General features: G+C 42.3%; 1 protein-coding gene and 1 non-coding gene across 9 annotated transcripts in view; both read left to right on the top strand.

Annotated features, from left to right (window-relative positions):
- Positions 1-18,968, top strand: part of ST7 (suppression of tumorigenicity 7) — a 261,269-nt gene that overhangs the window by 229,339 nt on the left and 12,962 nt on the right. For 7 of the 8 annotated variants that reach the window (XM_057550035.1, XM_057550032.1, XM_057550036.1 and 4 more), the window contains one exon: positions 11,326-11,476. In XM_057550035.1, the coding sequence (XP_057406018.1) occupies positions 11,326-11,476 (151 nt within the window). Of the gene's footprint in view, positions 1-11,325; positions 11,477-18,968 lie in introns of those variants that run through there. The other variant, XM_057550037.1, reaches the window with a different exon arrangement.
- Positions 8,510-8,616, top strand: LOC114235634 (U6 spliceosomal RNA). The gene has a single exon (XR_003621759.1). It is a non-coding gene; the product is annotated as a U6 spliceosomal RNA (small nuclear RNA).

The raw sequence follows: 18,968 nt of genomic DNA, 5'->3' as shown, positions 1-18,968 counted from the left end.
GTAAGCCCATCATTGTACAGCAGATCTCTAGAACCTTTTCATCTTCGTGACGGACACTTTATACCAGTCGAACAGCAACTCTGCATTTCTCCCTCCTCCCAGGCCCTGGTAGCCACCATTCTACTTTCTGCTTCTATGCATTTTACTACCTTCGCTCCCTCATATAGGTGGAATCATGCAGTATTTGTCCTTCTGTTACTGGCTTATTTCACTTAGCATGATGTCCTCCAAATTCATCCACATTGTAGCATAAGGCAGGATTTCTTTCTTTTTTAAGACTAAATAATATTCCATTGTGTGTGTGTGTGTGTGTGTGTGTGTGTGTGTGTGTGTGTGTATATATATATATCACATTTTCTTTATTCGTGCATTCGTTGATGAAAATTTAGGTTGTTTCCACTTCTTGGCTATTGTGAATAATGCTGCGGTGAACATGGAAGTGTAAATATCTCTTCAGGATTCTGTTTTCAGTTCTTTTAGATGAATCCCCAAAAGTGTGATTGCTGGATCATGTTTTTAATTTTTTGAGGGGTCTTCATATCAGCTGCACCATTTTACATTCCCCCAACTGTGCACAGGAGTTCTAGTTTCTCCACTTCCTTGCTAACACTTGTCATATTCTGTTTTTTTGATAGTGGCCATCCTAACATGTGTGAGGTGATATCTTATTGTGGTTTTGATTTACATTTCCCTGATGATCTGTGATGTTACCTTTTCATGTACCTGTTGATCATTGTATGTCTTCTTTGGAGAAATGACATTTCAAGTCCTTTGCTCACTCTTAAATCAGGTTATTTTTAAACATTGAGTTGTAAGAGTTCCTTATTTATTTGGATATTAACTCCTTTTCAGCTACGGTTTACAGATATTTTCTCCCATTTCATAGGTTGCCTTGTCACTCTGTTGATTGTTTCCTTCACTGTGCAGAAGCTTTTTATTTCGATGTAGTCCCACTTGTCTACTTTTGCTTTTATTGCCAGTGCTTTTGGTATCATATCCAAGCAATCATTGCCAAGACCAGTGTTAGGAATTTTTTTCCACTATGTTTAACTCTTAATGCATTTTGAGTTGATTTTTGCCTGTGGGGTAAGATATGGGTCCAGTTTTATTCTTTTGCATGTGGATACCCAGTTTTTCCAGCAACATTTGTTGAAGAGAATGATTTGGTTCTTGCATCCTCTAATTGTAGACATCAAGTTGTGGTCAACTCCAATAGTGAACCTCTTTGGGCATAAAGATTTTTTGGTCTTTAAGATTATTTTCTTAGGGTAAATTTACAGAATGAGAGTGACTGAGTAACATGTAGAAGCACTCCAGGGTTCTTGATATTTACTGCCAAGTTGCTTACCAAAAAAATTGTAGCAGTTTACATTCCCATCAGCTGGTGACGCCTACTTTTCCATTTCATCACACCTTCGCCAGCATTTAGCAGTTTGTCTAAAAACAAAAACAAAACAGAGAGAGTGAGAGAAGGAAAAAAAAAAGTGATGATTTTATTAAGTACAGATGGAATTCTGTTCTTTTAGTTTGCATTCCTTTGCCACTACTAGTAACGTGGAACATTTTCAGCCATGTGCGTGTCTGAATTGTCAGGCCAAGTATGTAGAGTTCCTATTATTACTGAGAAAACATTAATTACAATGATGGTGCAAAGGGTACCAACATAAAGGTAGGCAGACCTATCAAGTATTATTGAAAGAGTTCAAAAGTGTTCAAAACAAGGATACCCACTTCCTGTCCATGGGACCAGAGGGAAGTATGGGAAGGAGGAGTTAATGAGCTCCCTGCCTGTTTCCATTTTGATAAAATGGGGATAAGAGTGAAGTCTTCATAAGGCTGTTGAAAAGTAAGTGGAATCACACTGTGTAACTCGTTCAGTGCATAGTAGGTGCGCGATATGTGCTGGCCCTTTCATCGCCGCTTCCCTTGTACCTTCAGCTCTATTTCTGCACTTGCATGCTGGGTGGAAGTAGAGGCTGCCTAGAAACATGCATTAATGGTACTTCTTGGACCACCCTAGTCTGAAGAAGGATAACCAGAGAGTGTAACAGTGGCGCTACAGTGCCCCGACCTGGAGTACCCACAGGTTCTCCTCAGGCCTCCAGATTTGAGAGGAGGCGCTAGCACGTTCTGGCTGCAGCTGTTGTCTTCAGGGATTTCCAGTTTGTAACTGCTGGCTAAGTCCTCTGCTGATTAAGAGGTACCCACTTCTGACCTCTGCCTTGTATTCTTGTTCTAGCATAGCCATTCCTGCTTCCGCCACCAAAAAAAAACCCCAAACAAAACAGGAACGACAAACTAATTAATAACGATTTATTATTTTTAAAGCAATAAACAGTTTTTCCCTCCTAACGCAATCTTATGTGAAACCTCAATGAACAAAGTAATTAAAAGTAGAACCACTGTGATGAAACTGGAATGAGAAGGCTGGTAGCCCTGCAACCCCAAGGCACCTCTGCATACAGTTTAAAAAATAGCAGAAGCCTGTGAGCCCTCATCACCACCACAGGAAAACCCCCAGCTTGTGAGGTCCCACGCATAGAACAGGAGGCCCTACACCCATGCTGGGCCCCAGCTGCTTGGGATGCTTGGGTGTTGTGGGTGGAGCTATCGAGGGAGAAAAATCACCAGCACTGATGGGGGAAAGCTTGCTTCTTCATCTTGCCTAAAATCCCGGCACTATTAAACCTCGGGCTCGTCTTACTGGGCCCACCTAGGGACTGGCAGGGGGTGCAGTTGGCACCCTGAGGGTGCTGGCGGAAGGGAGCTCACCATGCTCCTAAAGCTTATTTACCAACACAGCAGCCTAGGCTTGACAGAATATTGAGGTGAAGATCTAGTTTTTAAGTTATATCGGAGTATAGAAAGAAATTCGTGAGAAAAATGGAGAGCAAAGAATGAAGAATGTTATGACAGAAATGCATTCCCATTAAAAATTTGCATTTTTTTAAAAAAAAGCTCATATCATGTTAATCTAAAATTTCACGGGGATTTCGAAAGGCTCGTGGGGGAAAACATCCTGGTAAATGTATATGCCAGTGGAGTATCCACAGGACCTTGTTATAATGATGGAAATTCTATTTCTTGCAAACGCTAATGCAGGCCTCCCTTTATATCTTGGTAAAGCTGATTGACAGAGTATAAAATTGCTTTTTAATCCAATTTAGGAAACAAAATGTGTAGTGGGTTTTAACATTTAAAAATGCTTGAAGCGTGGAAGCAGAAACTCAGAATACCCTGGCAGATTGTCTGTGATATTGTATATCAATGGTATATTTCAGAAATATTATTTCAATATAAGTTTTTTTGAATTGAGTCATGTTTTGTTCCAAAGCTTTTTTGCATTAGAGTAAGGAGAATGTATTGTGGAAATATGACCCAGAGAAAAATGAGCAGAACCAGTTTTTAGCAATGTATGTCAGGAATAGAAAGTTTCTAAGAGGTCTCCCTCTTTAACGAAAACCACTGTAGCTGCTCCCACCAAGGTCACTCCCGCCACGGCCTCCCCAGCTCATCCTCTCTCATGTCTCCTGGGCATTTGGTCCCACTGACCACTTTTTCTGTCTGAGGTCATCTAGGCTCCTCGCCACCTTCTCCTGTGCCACTCCCGCCTCTCTGAGCACTCTTTGCCTGCAGCGCTTGCTCCCTGCTCACCCTCAGGTTGGTTCTCCTTTCCTGCTTGCAGCCCTCCCGGGAGACCTCATGTGCTCCCGCTGCCTCAGCCTCTCCCTGCACACCCAGACCCCTGTCTCCAGCTGCTCTCCCAGGCTCCAGACCTGCACACCTTCACTCCTCACTGCAGGCAGAGAAGTTTGGCAGGCACGACAGCTGTTTCTGTTACCTTCCCACTGCTAAGCCTTTTCCTCCTCTGGTGTCTTCATCTTAGCTAATGATCTCACATTATTCTAGTTTCCTAAACTAGAAATGTCACAGTGACCTTTGATTCCTTCTCTTGCCCTCAGATTCAGCCAGTCACCACGTCCAGGGGAAGCCCCCCTCCTCGGTTTCATCACCCCTCACTCAGACCATGACAGGAACTTTTTGACTTCGCTAACTTTAATCTCTTCCCTGTCGGGTGCTCCTACACGTGACTTGCCCATTTCTTTCAGAACCACAAACTGTACCAACTGACTTCTCAGTTGCCTACTGCAGAGATTTTCAAACTGTCTCCCTAGGAGCCATAAGGGTCTTCAGTCTTCTTGTGGGTCCCTCCCCCAGGATCCCCACAGTTTTGTTTTACGTCACTTGCACATTCTGTTTGATATTTCTTTTTTTCCTTTGAACAAATTTTTCGGTGTCTCAAAGTTTGAAAACCACGGAATAACTCAGGGTGAAGGTCACACCCTGGAGCATATCATGCAAGGCCTTTTACAACCACTTTTCCTGCTTCACTCCCTCAGAGAGTAGCATAACACCTGAGTTCCGGCGCAGGTTCCATCACATACAACTTATGCAACCCAGGATGAGCTATTTAACTTCCCAAAGCATCCATTTTTCCACCCGTAAAATAGGGATAATACTATCAGCTCCCTCACAGAGTTGTAAGGAGTTCCTGAGATAAGAAGCTTGACGCACGTTAGTGCTTCATCAGTGTTGGCAATTCCTGTCATGTTAGTACTCAAGCACCTCAAGGTTGCAAGCCCAGTGTGTCCTCTGATGCTTTGGTGCCCAGCCTTGCAGTGGCTTCTGCCTCCCCTCATCTTTACAGGTAAACCTTTGTTTATTTAGTGAGACTGACTCATATTTTCCTTTTTCTGTGAAGCTGTCCCAGAGACAATGCTCCCCATTTGCTTCCTGAGTACTAAGTATAGACCTCTTACTAAGGCAGTCATCATGTTGAATTTTATCGTTTCTTTGTACACGTGCGCGTGCACACACACACACTCCTACAAAGATTAGGGATTAGCAAGGTAGTGACCTGACCTGATCATGTCCATGCCCTTGAGGTGAATTGTGGATGCGCCGTATCTGTGCCCTTGGGGTAGACTGTGCGTGCTCCCACAGATGATCGTTAGGGGGCACTGTGACCACTGCTGTATCTGTGCCCTTGGGGGACACTACGGCACTCCCATGTCTTTCTTTGGGATATACTGTGAACACACCCATATTTTTTGAATGAAGCAAAGTAACTGATGAATAGATAAGTGAACCAGCAAGAAGCAGTTACCTTGAGAAGAGGACCCCTGAGTGGTACTACAGATCACCAGGTTGAATTTGGCATTTCAGCTTTGCTTTGTGTTTGTCTCCATACTGGTCAGTTGGTGACCCCTGGCAGCCAGTTCTCTTCAGCCGAACTGCTACTACTATAAAATTGCTGAAGTATTTTACCTAGAAACAGACTCAATCATCTGTGGGACCCACATACAGAAGAAATATAACCTCCACGGTAATTTAAATACTTCATTTTCTTGTTTGTTTGTTAACAAAAATAGCTACTATTTAGTGAATACTTATGTGCCAGGAACTGTGTGAATGCTTTACAAATATTATCCTATGTAATATTCAAAAGTTAAAACAGCAAGATGGATATTTTTATTATTCTGTTTTAACAGATGGACAACCTGAGATTGAAAGAAATTAAAGAACTTGTCCACGGTCTCTTAGCGGAATAGTAGAGACAGGATTCAAACAGTGATGCAAAGGGACAGAGGGCAGATGAGGGGAGGGGGCTGGGGCCGGGGAACTGCGCACCTCAGACTTCATCGCAGCGTGGCCTGAGCGAGCCGAGGTTCCTGCGTCATTTTTGTCCTATTCCAGCGTGCATCTTACTGAGTCCAGGGTGTGGACAGTATTGAAACTCAGAATATGTAGCATGTCTTCCAAGTAGCACTAGCAGTGTTCTCTGAACCCTTTACTGATTTTTTAAAAACATTTTTTTCTGGGATCACAGCCTCTTTCAGAGCCAGTTGCACCAAAGCACTGTACACATATGAAAAATTGCTCTCTCTGGTTATCTTGTTTGTTTGTGTGGTTTGCTGTTTATGTTCTTGATGCAAGTCTAGAAAATAGTTTTGTATTATATATATATATATATACACACACACACATGCACATATATATAGAGACAGAAAAAATATTAAAATGCTTATTATAGAAAACTTGGAAAGCATAGAAAAAGCACAAAAGAAATTAATCTTCCATAAAATCAAATATTTTGCCACCATTAACATTCAATCTGTGACCTTCCAATGCTTTTAATGCCTACAGGTACATTTGTATTACCAAAATCATAATCTGTATGGTACACTTGGTCTTTTCCTTCATGATATGTCATGAACATTTCCTCCTGCTAGTAAATATTCTTCTACTACCTGACTTTGGGGAGCAATTTGATAGCCATCATCTAAATGTACTGTTGTTTAATTAATCTGTTCTTTCTCGTTTTGTTTATTCCTGTATTTTTGCCAGTGATTTTCATATGACATCTGCTGTTGTCGGTATTGAAATCCTAAAAGGGGGTATGGATTTTTTGGCATTAATGTCTGTGTGAAGGGTAATCATGGGATCATGTTCACTCTAATTATTATAGACTTTTAAGAGCTTAACAAAAGAGACCTGAGCAGTCACGTGTGGTAGCCTGTGACAGGACACATCTCTCCTGACAGGAGAGACGGCCTCTGCTCACAGACCTCCATAAGTAGGCACTACTCAGCTCCTCTTTGCCTGTTCTAACGTTGTATGTTCCTATCTTGGGCATAGGAACTAGATTCTGACACAAATAGATTTTGAAAAGTTCCTTCCGAAACCTTTAGAAGCCTTGCTTCAAGATCAATGTGATTTGAGAATCTGGGAAGGAAGTTAGAGGCAGGATGGCAAGCAAGATAGTGCAGGATGCTGGCTTAGCTAATAGAAGCCAAGTAACTATTGCAGCCAGGCAGGGAGTGTTCTCTGATTTGCAAGCTACAGTTATTCTAATTGATTTCTGCATACTTGTGGATAGGGATCTGCCCTCTTCCATTTATTTTTCTCTCAACAAGTAAGATGTGAAATGTTGCTCCATGCCTTTCTAATTTAAATGTTGCACATGTTGAGAACCGATCTTGCCAGCCATTTTAAGCCTGGCCAGAAACATAACACATTGTTGTTATTAACCTTCATTATTTGGTTAGAGCCAACATTTTGTTTGGAACTATGCTGCAGTATAAATCTCCTTTATAGACATAACCTATTTCTGCCATAAAGTAGATGCGATGAGAAGGCAGCTGAGTTTCCTTGGTGAGTTGCTCTAGTTAGTCTCACGAGGCTGTTGAGGCCAGGGATGCTCATTTTGAGAGACTTCTTGGGAAATGAGATTCATGTTCTTGAGGACTTATAATTGAGCTGAGGAGAAGGACACACGGATAACTAATCTAAGGTGGTTTGTGAAAAGTGCACATATACAAAGATCAGAGGGAGCTTAGGGGAGAAAGAGAGCATTACCTCACGGCTCACATTGGGTGGCTATGGGCGACGTCCTTGAAGCCATATGCACCACGTTCAGTCTGCAGGCTGAGTAAACCATCTGTCTCACACACACGTGCACTATTGCTTTCCAAATGTTATGTAGATGCCCTGGTGGCCAACAGTAGTTTTAAATGAATTCTTGTATCATTACTATTTATTGTAACTATTTGCCATACTGTGTATTTTTGATCAATAGATTCCACACTTACAGTTTCTATCATGGGCATCTGTGAAATTTTTTCATGTTAAAAATTGTTTCCGTTACTTCAGGATTAGAAACTTCCATTGTCTGAAGCAGTGCTGTCCACTAGGACTTTCTGTGATCACGGAAATGTCTCTACATTGTCCAGTAGGGTAGTCATTAACTCCATATAGCACTCGAGGACTTGAAATATGACTAGTGGGACTGAGGAACTGAATTTTTAATTTTATTTGATTTTAATTGATTTAAATTTAAATAGACACACATTAAATAGAGGCTACCGGGCTTCCCTGGTGGCGCAGTGGTTGAGAATCTGCCTGCTAATGCAGGGGACACGGGTTCGAGCCCTGGTCTGGGAAGATCCCACATGCCACGGAGCAGCTGGGCCCGTGAGCCACAACTACTGAGCCTGCGCATCTGGAGCCTGTGCCCCGCAACGGGAGGGGCCGCGATAGTGAAAGGCCCGCGCACCGCGATGAAGAGCGGTCCCCGCACCGCGATGAAGAGTGGCCCCCGCTTGCCGTAACCAGAGAAAGCCCTCGCACGAACCGAAGACCCAACACAGCCATAAATAAATAAATAAATAAATAAAGTAGCTATTAAATAGAGGCTACCATATTGGACAACACAGATCTAACATATCCCTTTGTAGATAATTTTCTAAAAATCCTCCCTCTTTCCCCAAGTTTCCTCTGCCACACCCCTTCCTAGTTTGTTTAGACTTCTACCCACATGTGGGTGGCTGCCAGGCCTACTTCTTCTCAGGTGCTCCTATTCCTGAAGGTTCCTTAGCCCAAGAGAAGAGTTCTCTCACAGATGTGACTTTGAAAGCCTTTCCTAATCATAGAAATGAAAAGGAATGGTGTGCTCGCTTCGGCAGCACATATACTAAAATTGGAATGATACAGAGAAGATTATCATGGGCCCTGCACAAGGATGAAATGCAAATTCGTGGACCGTTCCATATTTTTGAGGGCGTGAAGAAAAGGGAACCCTCCTGCGCCGTTGGTGGGAATGTAAATTGATACAGCCACTATGGAGAACAGTATGCAAGTTCCTTAAAAAGCTAAAAATAGAACTACCATAAGACCCAGCAATCGCACTATGGGGCATAAACCCTGAGAAAACCATAATTCAAAAAGAGTCATGTACCACAGTGTTCACTGCAGCTCTATTTACAATAGCCAGGACATGGAAGCAACCTAAGTGTCCATCAACAGATGAATGGATAAAGAAGATGTGGCACATGTATACAATGGAATAGTACTCAGCCATAAAAAGTAGCGAAACTGAGTTATTTGTAATGAGGTAGATGGACCTAGAGTCTGTCATACAGAGTGAAGTAAGTCAGAAAGAGAAAAACAAATACTGTATGCTAATGCACATATATGGAATCTAAGAAAAACGGTACTGATGAACCTAGTGGCAGGGCAGGAATGAAGACACAGGTGAAGAGAACGGACTTGAGGACACAGCGAGAGGAAGGGGAAGCTAGGACGAAGTGAGAGAGTGGCATTGACATATATACACTACCAAATGTAAAATGGATGGCTAGTGGGAAGCAGCCCCATAGCACAGGGAGATCAGCTCGGTGCTTTGTGATGGCCTAGAAGGGTGGGATAGAGAAGGTGGGAGGGAGCCGCAAGAGGGCGGGGATATGGGGATATATGTATACATATAGCTGATTCACTTTGTTGTATAGCAGAAACTAACACAACATTGTAAAGCAATTATACTCCAATAAAGATGTATAAAAAAAAAGTTGACTATTTGGTAGGCTATAAATAATTATTAGAAACTCAGAAGTCAAAATCTTATTCTAGGGCACTCATTAAGCAAGAAATTTTCCCTTTCCTTTGTTCTCCTGATGATTATTAAAAAAAATTAATAGAGTTCATAGCATTTTACAAGTTATGACTCTTGGGGCCTTGTAAAATCATCATGGGCAGTAGCAGCCTATGACATAATGGCTTCTATTAAGGTAAAATCACGAGACGATATATCTCTGAACATAAAATTCTCCTTTATATTTATATATTTATTATATCAATAGATACAGTGCTAGTTGGATTACTAGGTAATTCAAAATCGTTATTTTTCCCAAAAGATTTTTGTCGTTCACTGTTTTAAAACAAGATGAAGGAAGAAGGCAGTAACATGTAGAATTCAAAAAAGCGCATGAACTCATGCTTGAGGACCTCGCATCAAAATAATGAACACCTTTCATGGACCAGCCTGGGAAGACATCTTCCTGTCAGGGAGGGCCTTCAAGCCCACTTGCTCCGCAAGTGTGAGGGCTGCTCTCCGCTGCTCTCGGGGTGGGCTCTTGCTTCCCGCTCTTCCTGCTTTGAGGCCTAAGGCTTGGAGCTTTCTTCAGATACCAGACCCAGCGCAAGGAAAGTTTCATTTGCTGAACCAAGAGGCCAGGATGTGTCCACCCGGCTCCTGCTGGGCGGTGCGCCTCGACGCCAAGCATGCCAACAGGAGAGGAAGCTTAAAGGCCGCTGCGCCCCACGTGCCCAGTGTGTGAACCCACAGCAAGATGAGAGCGAAACATTGATGGGTGTCTTGTAACCTCCATTCTGTGGATCCGGATTCTTCCACTCTTCACCCTCTTTCATAAATTTCCTCCGACAGATGAATCCACAGTTGTTTCTGACATTAAATTTGTTGGACATCTCTTCTCATAGCACCTCCTTTCGCTGTATTTGTGCTGTTTTCATGAAACACATACCTCTGTGGTCTGCTAATCTCCATTTTATAGGAGATGACTGGGTTGTTGTGACGGTGGTTGGTGGGGTGTGTGTGTGTGTGTGTGTGTGTGTGTGTGTGTGTGTGTGTGTGTGTGTGTTGGGGACGAATCCGGAGGGGAGTTGGTGAGGAGTGGAGCACGGGGAACGCCAGCTGGCAAAGACAAGTGAGCATCTGCAAATATAAAATACCGGCCTGAATCTGCTTCCCTTTCTATTCTATAGTAAACACAAAAGAATACAAACGGAGACTTAGTCTTCTGTGAGCCCCCAGGAAGAATATCCATTCTTGCCCTGCGCTCCTGAGACCCCTGAAGTGTTTCGGAAAGGAGCCGAAAGAGCAATGTGGTTTGGGGTCTGTACTGCTCCCCTCCCTTGGGTCTTCCTGCGCCCAGGCTGCCACCCTTCCTCCTCCAGCACCTGAGCAGCTATGGGTGACCCTTTCCGCAGGACTAGAGCCTTCTCCTTGATAGATCTGTGAGGAGAAACTAATGGGCAGTGCTGGTCATCCTCAAGTCTCTCCAGTGTGGTTGGTTTAGTCATATGACTTCTTAACCTTCATGTGTTTGTTTTATGTATTTTCATTCTGGTTACAAAATTATACCAAATTACTGTGTCTTCTAAATTTTCCTTTTTGCTGTTTGAGTCTGTATATGTGTATATATATATATATATTTCTTTGATTAGAATATCTTAGCCTGAAAGCCTCTGATCTTCACTGTAGGAAACTAGTACAAGGCTAATTATCTGTCAGCAAACTTTGGATTGCTGGATGTTTCAGTAATTGCCTTCAAATGTAGTAATGAGGTTGCAGGTTTGATGAAATGCTTACGAGCGGCGGCTTTAGAGAAATCAACCTCTCCATTTTCAATATTGAATTCCAAATTACTGTGTATTAACACATCTGTCTCCTGCCTTTTTTTATTTCAGTACCTACTAGAAATGAAAAGCTTAATCCTGCCCCCAGAACATATCCTGAAGAGAGGGGACAGTGAAGCAATAGCATATGCGTTCTTTCATCTGGCACACTGGAAGAGGGTAGAAGGGGCTTTGAATCTTCTGCATTGTACGTGGGAAGGCAGTAAGTAATTTTCTTTCTTTCAAATGTTTTTAAAGCATGAAAAGATGCTAAAACTGTTTTTACCCTGAGTGTTCACGATGAATGATGAAGATTTGCATATCTATAGCTCTCCTTCTCTGTGATATTCCATCACCCAGAGATGGTTAATTACTCAGGCTCTCTAGTTTCCCAGTGGTGGCAGGTGTTACTGTGGTGATCCCATCTCTGCAGCTCAAAAAGGCAAGTTTATACAGTGGATGGGGTGAGTCTGGGCTGTCCTGGCAGAGGAGCATTTTACAGCTGGAAAACCCTCTTTGGAGACCTGGACAGCCCCTCGGCACCATGGGAACCTTTGGCGTGGGGTCAGGCCTCGTGCTGGGCTCTGATGACCGCTTCTGGATGGCCTTTCTGGGAGGGTTGGCTGAAGAGCCACAGTCATCCTCCAGGAGAGCTGGGTTAGCCAAACACAAACGAGCAGCGGTTATGCTTCAGAACAAGAGCAGTGGCCTCTGGCCTCCAGTACGGTGGCAGGTGTAGCATTGTGCGTTAAGGGATAAATGCCTGTTAGATGGATGTGGGGATAAACTGATCTGAGCACGAGCTGGGCACCGTCATTCCGTGTAAGGAGAAGTGGCTCTAATGGTGGGTGAGACGTGCTCCCTGCCCTGGAGAAGCATTTCCTCCAGTTGGGAGGGGTAATCAGCAGCATGGAGCAGCTGCCCAGTGACTTTTCAGAAAGGAGAGGCCTGTGGGGGGGAGCAGTCATGGTTAACCTTATGGGTCATATGAGATTTGAACCAAGCCTTGAAGAACTGGGACAGTATTATAAGCAAGGACACTGTGAACAAATGCTAAGCGGTGGGGCTGTTGGGGAGAATGAAAATTAAGGAAAAAGGCTCAAGATTGTGGATTATTGGACCACATAGATATTAACACTCTGTTATCATTAATTTAAGCAAAACAAACACAACATGTAGCATGGGGTTTTTTTTCCCCCCTCTCATGGGGAAAAGAAATATTAGAGTCTTCTGATAATTTTTCCTTAGTTCACTCCTACTCTGATCAGCCTCACGAATGAATGTCTTTTTAATCCCTTTCACTGTTTATCTTTGCTCCTTCCATTTTCATTTTGCTAATCTTCTGCTCTTCCCTTTTCCTGCCCTTCCCTAACCCAGCAGGAATCTAAACTGGTGCAGGAAGGGAGGGGAGCAGCCAAATGAGATGGAGTAAAAGTAACTTGACAGAGACTCAGGTTGATTGAAAGTTTTTTGTGTAGTTGTTTTGAAAATATTTCTTTAGAGAATTGATAGCGGGTGAAGTTAAATCATTTACTATTTATAACTTGAGGGCCATCGACTTGACCGATGTTTCTACCCCTGCTCTGTAAGTGTGGTAACATACTCCCGGTGTCCTGGCCCTGCTATTTGGATATGTTAAGGCAGCACACTCTGCTCAGGGTGTGTGTGGACATGTATGCAGTCCCCTCTGGCTTGGGCTTCTTGTTGCATTTAAAGTGTTCTATCCAGATGAGACAAAAGGAATTTTTATTTAAACGTGAGAAAGGGACAGAAAAAGCCCAGCAAGATTGAACATAAGAGGCCTCACCTAGTGTTAGTCATGGTAAAATTAAATGGACACACCGACTTAACCAAATAACGTATTTATAGATCGTGGTACCTTGGAAACATAGTAATAGAAGCTTATTGATTGGATCTAATTGATAAAAAAGTTACCACTCCTATAGAAAAGGTCAAAAGCGGGTGGGCAGAAGTGATGAAGACACAGTGTTAGGAATGGCATAACTATTAAAAAAAAACCATGTGGAAATTCTGTTTGGAAATTAGTTACCCATATAATCATATAACAATAGGGAGATGCTCTGGAACAACTGGGAAGGACAGTGAGATCGTGAGAAATGTGAAGTCACATAGTGAACCCCACATCAAGCAGTGTAGTACCTCTGGGGGGATGTAATTACCTCAAATTAGACGGGTGGAACACTTTATTAGAATAAAAAGAAGGGGTGAGTTTTTTGTTTTGGTTTTTTTGTTTCTTTGTTTGTTTAACATCTTTATTAGAGTATAATTGCTTTACAGTGGTATGTCGTTTCTGCTTTATAACAAAGTGAATCAGCTATACGTATACATATGTCCCATCTCTTCCCTCTTGCATCTCCCTCCCTCCCACCCTCCCTGTCCCACCCCTCTAGGTGGTCACAAAGCACCGAGCTGATCTCCCTGTGCTATGTGGCTGCTTCCCACTAGCTATCTATTTTACATTTGGTAGCGTATATATGTCCATGCCACTCTCTCACTTTGTCCCAGCTTACCCTTCCCCCTCCCCGTATCCTCAAGTCCGTTCTCTAGTAGGTAGGGGTGAGTTTTTAGACATAAAACAGTGTGGCAAGGTAGTCAGGGGCCTATAGGAAAGACAAATTCAGCATCTGATCCTTATAGATAATTAAGAACCAGGAAGTTACGCTGCTGTTCAGTTTTCATAAAGAGAGCCATACCATTCAGTTTTAGAAAGAAAAGAGAACCATGAGAGTGCTTACCAGGTGCTAATTACCTTGGAGGATCCCAAGAACCTTGAAGAGTGTTTGTGTAACAGTGTAATTCACAGAGGGTTTGTATTTCCATCATTTTATGGACTCCTGATAAATTTCTGAGTTAGGCAGGACAGAGGTGGCCATCTTAGTTGATCAAGAGAGGCACAGGTTCATTGAGGTGAGTAACTTGTTGAACGTCCTGCCAGCACTGTTGGTAGAGCCAGGTTCACTTTTTCTTCACTGCTCTTTTCTATAATACCAGCTATTTAGGCCTTTCCTGAATAGATTAAGGTTAAGAGGATCAGCCATCTCTGAAACATTTGTTTAGAAGCCCTCAATTTACACCACTGCTTACAGACTGGGGTATACCTATGCCCTTTCTAGTGTTATGAAAGTTAATCATTCTATATAAAATGATATTTTTGTTGTTAAATATTGACATAAACATTTTAACTATAGAATGAGCCCAATTCTATAAAAAAATACATTCTATATATAAACAAAGGTGTAAGAGACTGGAAATAAATACATCTTTAAGTAGATTTTAAGTGATTTTTTTTTTCCTATTTGTATTTTTCAAACTTTCTACAACAAGCATATATATTTTCTACAAGCATAAATATGCATGTGTATATATGTGTGTGTGTGTATATATGTATATGCATGTATTTAGAAAAATAATCTTTCATTACAAACAGTTTTGGTCTTTTTTCAAAAACAAAGCTATAAATCTGTCTTGCAATTTAGAAGAAAGAATTACCACTCCAACTTTAGATAATTGTGTGTAATTGGTTGACAAACCTTCTAGATCTGTGTCCATTCTAAGTTAAATGGAGGCATCAGGGCTCTGGATTTTAAATCAAAAGGACTTGGATTAGAATTCTGACTTAGCTACCTATTAACTGGTAATTAACTTACCCATTTTTTGAAAACTGTGAAGCGCTGAAGATACTGAATGCCATCACCCCATCCCAGATTATTGGGCTTCAGGGCAGTTGCCCTCAGGGCGGCTACAGTACCAGAACCGCTCCCTCTCCCTCTCTGAGGTCAGTGGGGCTCCCCTAGACGGCCTGTGCCTGAGCGCAGGAGGCTGCACTTCCTCCAGTTCACCACTGGGTGCCGCATTTTGACATCTCCAGCCTCAGGGTCTAGGTTTTCGCCTTTAAATCATTTTTTTCTTCATTCTGAAATTTAAGGCCATTCCCCAACTCCCTTCCAGTTTCCCCCTTTCATTAGAAAGATGATTCAGGGAGGAAGGTAACAGTGCCTCATTTCACCAGGTTCCATGTTAAAAGTGAGTATTCTTTTAAAAAGTCAGTTTATCTTTTAGAAAAAATTTTAAAAGCCTGACTTATGTCAAAAGTGTTAGTTAGGGGTAGGGATGAGGTATATTTTTCTTTGCTTTTTAATGAGTTTATTATGTTGGAGCATTAGTCATCTTGTGGAATTAAGTGAGTTTCCTACCAATCAGGCTGAAATAACTCACATTTTTGTTAAAACCCCAAAGTCCAGCTGATGCATGGCAGAGATTGTTTGGGTTTGAAACATATGGTGGTTTAAAAAAAAACACACACACACAAAAAAAACGGAGTCCTCAACCACAAATACATCAGCATTTCAAAGGTTTGTAAAATATTTGATTCATCACTGTCCCAGCCCCTGAAATTACACAATATGTTCCTCAAAGTCAAGATAATGAAGAAATGGGGAAAGTTTTAATTTATAAGATTTAAAAACATGTTTCTTAGTTCATTACACAGCTGCCACATTATCTGAATTATATTTATTTTAAGCACTGTAGGTTCTGGTTACGCTCACACACGTGCACGCACACGACTGCAAGTATGTGTTGAATGTAAAAAACATACATGAATGAGGGATCTCGTTTGAATTGTGTCTTATTTACAGTGGTATTGTGCCTTATGGGGCCCTATTTTAAAGTCTTCTATTTTACCTGTATTAAATACTGATGTGGCCTTATCTCCCTTCTACCTTGATCTTTTCAGGGCTCTGTTTTGGCTGTATTTATTTTATAAAGCAGAATAGTCTGCTGACCGCAACTATGAACTTTAAGATTTAATTTTCAGGTCCTATATATCAGAAGGCTAGAATGCCATGGGGTAAATCACTTAGCTTTTCTTTGTTTCCATTTTTTCCACTTGATCAAGTAAGACTCTTTATTTTCTTTTTGGAGATTTTTTTTCCAAAGAATTCACTAAATAATGTATAAGATTTGAAGGTGGTGCTTTTTAGGGGGACTAGGCAAAGTATTTCCTTTGAGGGGAGAAAATGGTCCATTGTTGAAGCAAAGGATGAGATTCTGATTCTAATTTATTCTCTTTGAACCTGATGGTAAATGCTACTTGCTGTAAGATGTGGTCCTTAGGGCATTTCCTCTAACCAAACCTTTCCTCCAAAAGCCTGGCACCTTTGGGACTGCTGAAGAGAAATTCTTCCACCCCTCACCCCATAGATCTAAGGCTAAATTTTATAATTTAGGAGAAAACAATGGCCAGCTAAAGTCCCTGGCCATAGCCAACTTAACACTAGTAGCCGGACTCCAAATATTATTCAACGCTTCCCCACCTACTGCCCTGTAGAACCAGCTTGCTCCTTTCAGTTATTCAGTTTTGAGCAGCTGACCGTAATTTGGATCCACTGGGGTTTTTAAAGGGAAAAATTCTGTCTCTGCCCTACTGTGCATTAACTTATTCATTCCTTTATTCAGTTAACATTTATTGAGTCCCTCCTTTGTGCCAGGCATTCTTTTGGGGATACCAAGATGAGTCAGACTCTGAAACGCTTTGAGAGAAACATTAATGTGTGTGTGTGTGTCTGTGTGTGTGTGTATACACATATTCTCACATGTACATACACACACATATATAATATATAGTGTGGATACAAGCAGTGCTATCGTGGAAGCAGGAACAGAGTGTTATAGAGTGTTGCAGGTCACTAACAAATTAGTGAATCTGCTATAAACCTCTAGAAGTTTTCTTCAGAATTGGAATGGAACATCATGTAATCTAACCAAAGGAAAGTGGTCTTCCCAAGGCCATATAAGTAGATAGTGAAAAAACGTGGATCAGAACCCAGGCTTTTGACTTTTGAATTTTCCTTACTGTGCCCAAAGCCTCACAAAAGACAAAGAGCCTTTATGGCCAGTTGCCTGCATTACGGTCAAAAGTGAGAACATAAAATGTGTATTTTGATGAACGTTTTCTGTTCTATCATTTGCACTTCTAATTGTTCACAAACAAGCAGCATTTTAAAAAAAATTTTATTTATTTATTTATGGCTGTGTTGGGTCTTCATTTCTGTGTGAGGGCTTTCTCTAGTTGTGGCAAGCGGGAGCCTCTCTTCATCGCGGTGCGCGGGCCTCTCACTATCGCGGCCTCTCTTGTTGCGGAGCACGGCTCCAGACGCGCAGGCTCAGTAGTTGTGGCTCACGGGCCCAGTTGCTCCACGGCATGTGGGATCCTCCCAGACCAGGGCTCGAACCCGTGTCCCCTGCATTGGCAGGCAGATTCTCAACCACTGCGCCACCAGGGAAGCCCAGCATTTTTACTTATAAGCTAGAGTATGACCTGTTAGAGAAAGTAAGGACTTGGGGTTAGTGGAAAGGCACGGTAAAGAGAAAACTAACTTTCATTGAGCAGTCAGGCACTATGTGTTGACCTCCGCTGTCACACTTAGTCCCTTTAACAGCCTCTCGAGGTCCTTGGTGTTCTCATTTTTACGGCCGAAGAGACTGGACGCAGATTAATGACCCACTCAAAGTCATGCAGTTGTCAGCCTGGTCAAGTTTGACTCATCCTGAGCTGTAACCTCCACCACTCCCCCATTAGGTATCACAGGGGTACTTTCACGCTTGTTTTCATGATTATTGGCTCATCTGTTTACCACCCTGAGTGGTCAGCTCCATCAGTGCAGGGACAGTGCGTACTTGGCTACCTTTCTATCACTGCTGCACGAGGAAGGCACTCAACATTTTGACCATGTAGAGCTGGGATTCGAACTCAGTTCTTGCTATTGCAAGGGGTCTGTTCTCTGAGATCCTCTTTGAAAAGGCAACATAGACAAAGTATCAGACATCACCTTCTATCCTTGTCTACGTTGTGGACAGGATGAGAGCTCATTAGAAGTCACTGGGAAAATCAGGAATTAATTTGTTCATGTATCCATCCTTCTGTTCATTCTTTGGTTCTGTTGATTCTTTCTCCAGTATTGGTCGAGTCTCTGATCGGCACAGCACTGATAGGCTTGGTGCCTAGAAAACGTGTCTGGGCAGGGGTGGAAGGCAGCTGTGTAATGCCTCACATGTCATTGTGGAGAGCCTGCTGTGTTCATCAAGTAGTTCCCAGTTTCATTTTGCCTCTCCCACAAAGGCACAATAGAAACCAAGGTAGGGGAGGGGATGGCACAAAAGGAAAATGCAACAATGCCACTTGTGTCCCATGTATTACTCTGAGTGGTCCAGGTTTTTTGTTTTGTTTCATTTTTAACCAAATACATGTACATTTTTAATTCCTCTGAAGTGTATGTTTTTTCAGATGGAGATTTTTCAGGAGGTTTTTAGTCACTCATGAAGTAGATCAAATTCATAAAATAGTTCAAATGACCTTTTTTCCATTCTTACTTGCCCTGCTAAATCAGTGTGTTACTACTTGCACTTGCAAAAGTTCTGGACATTCGGCTAAAGCCACGAGGTTCTTGTGGAGCAGTTACGTGTCTTTGCAGTGAAAGGGACCAGGAGGTGGGAGGTGCAGCTGGCCCGGCTCATGCAGTGCCTCCTCCCGTTCTTTGCAGACCTCCGCTGCTTATCGCACACTTTGCTGGGCCCCGCACAGCAGGGTGGACCAAGGATAGAATTGCAAACAGAAATTGTGCTTGCTTTTGTTTAGTGAAGCCAAAAGTCTTAATATTATTTTATGAACTTGATGTAAATGACAACTGACATGA

The sequence above is a fragment of the Balaenoptera acutorostrata genome, chromosome 7 (assembly GCF_949987535.1).
Source record: "Balaenoptera acutorostrata chromosome 7, mBalAcu1.1, whole genome shotgun sequence".
Lineage (NCBI taxonomy): Eukaryota > Metazoa > Chordata > Mammalia > Artiodactyla > Balaenopteridae > Balaenoptera > Balaenoptera acutorostrata.
This window is presented reverse-complemented; position numbering and strand designations above follow the sequence as displayed.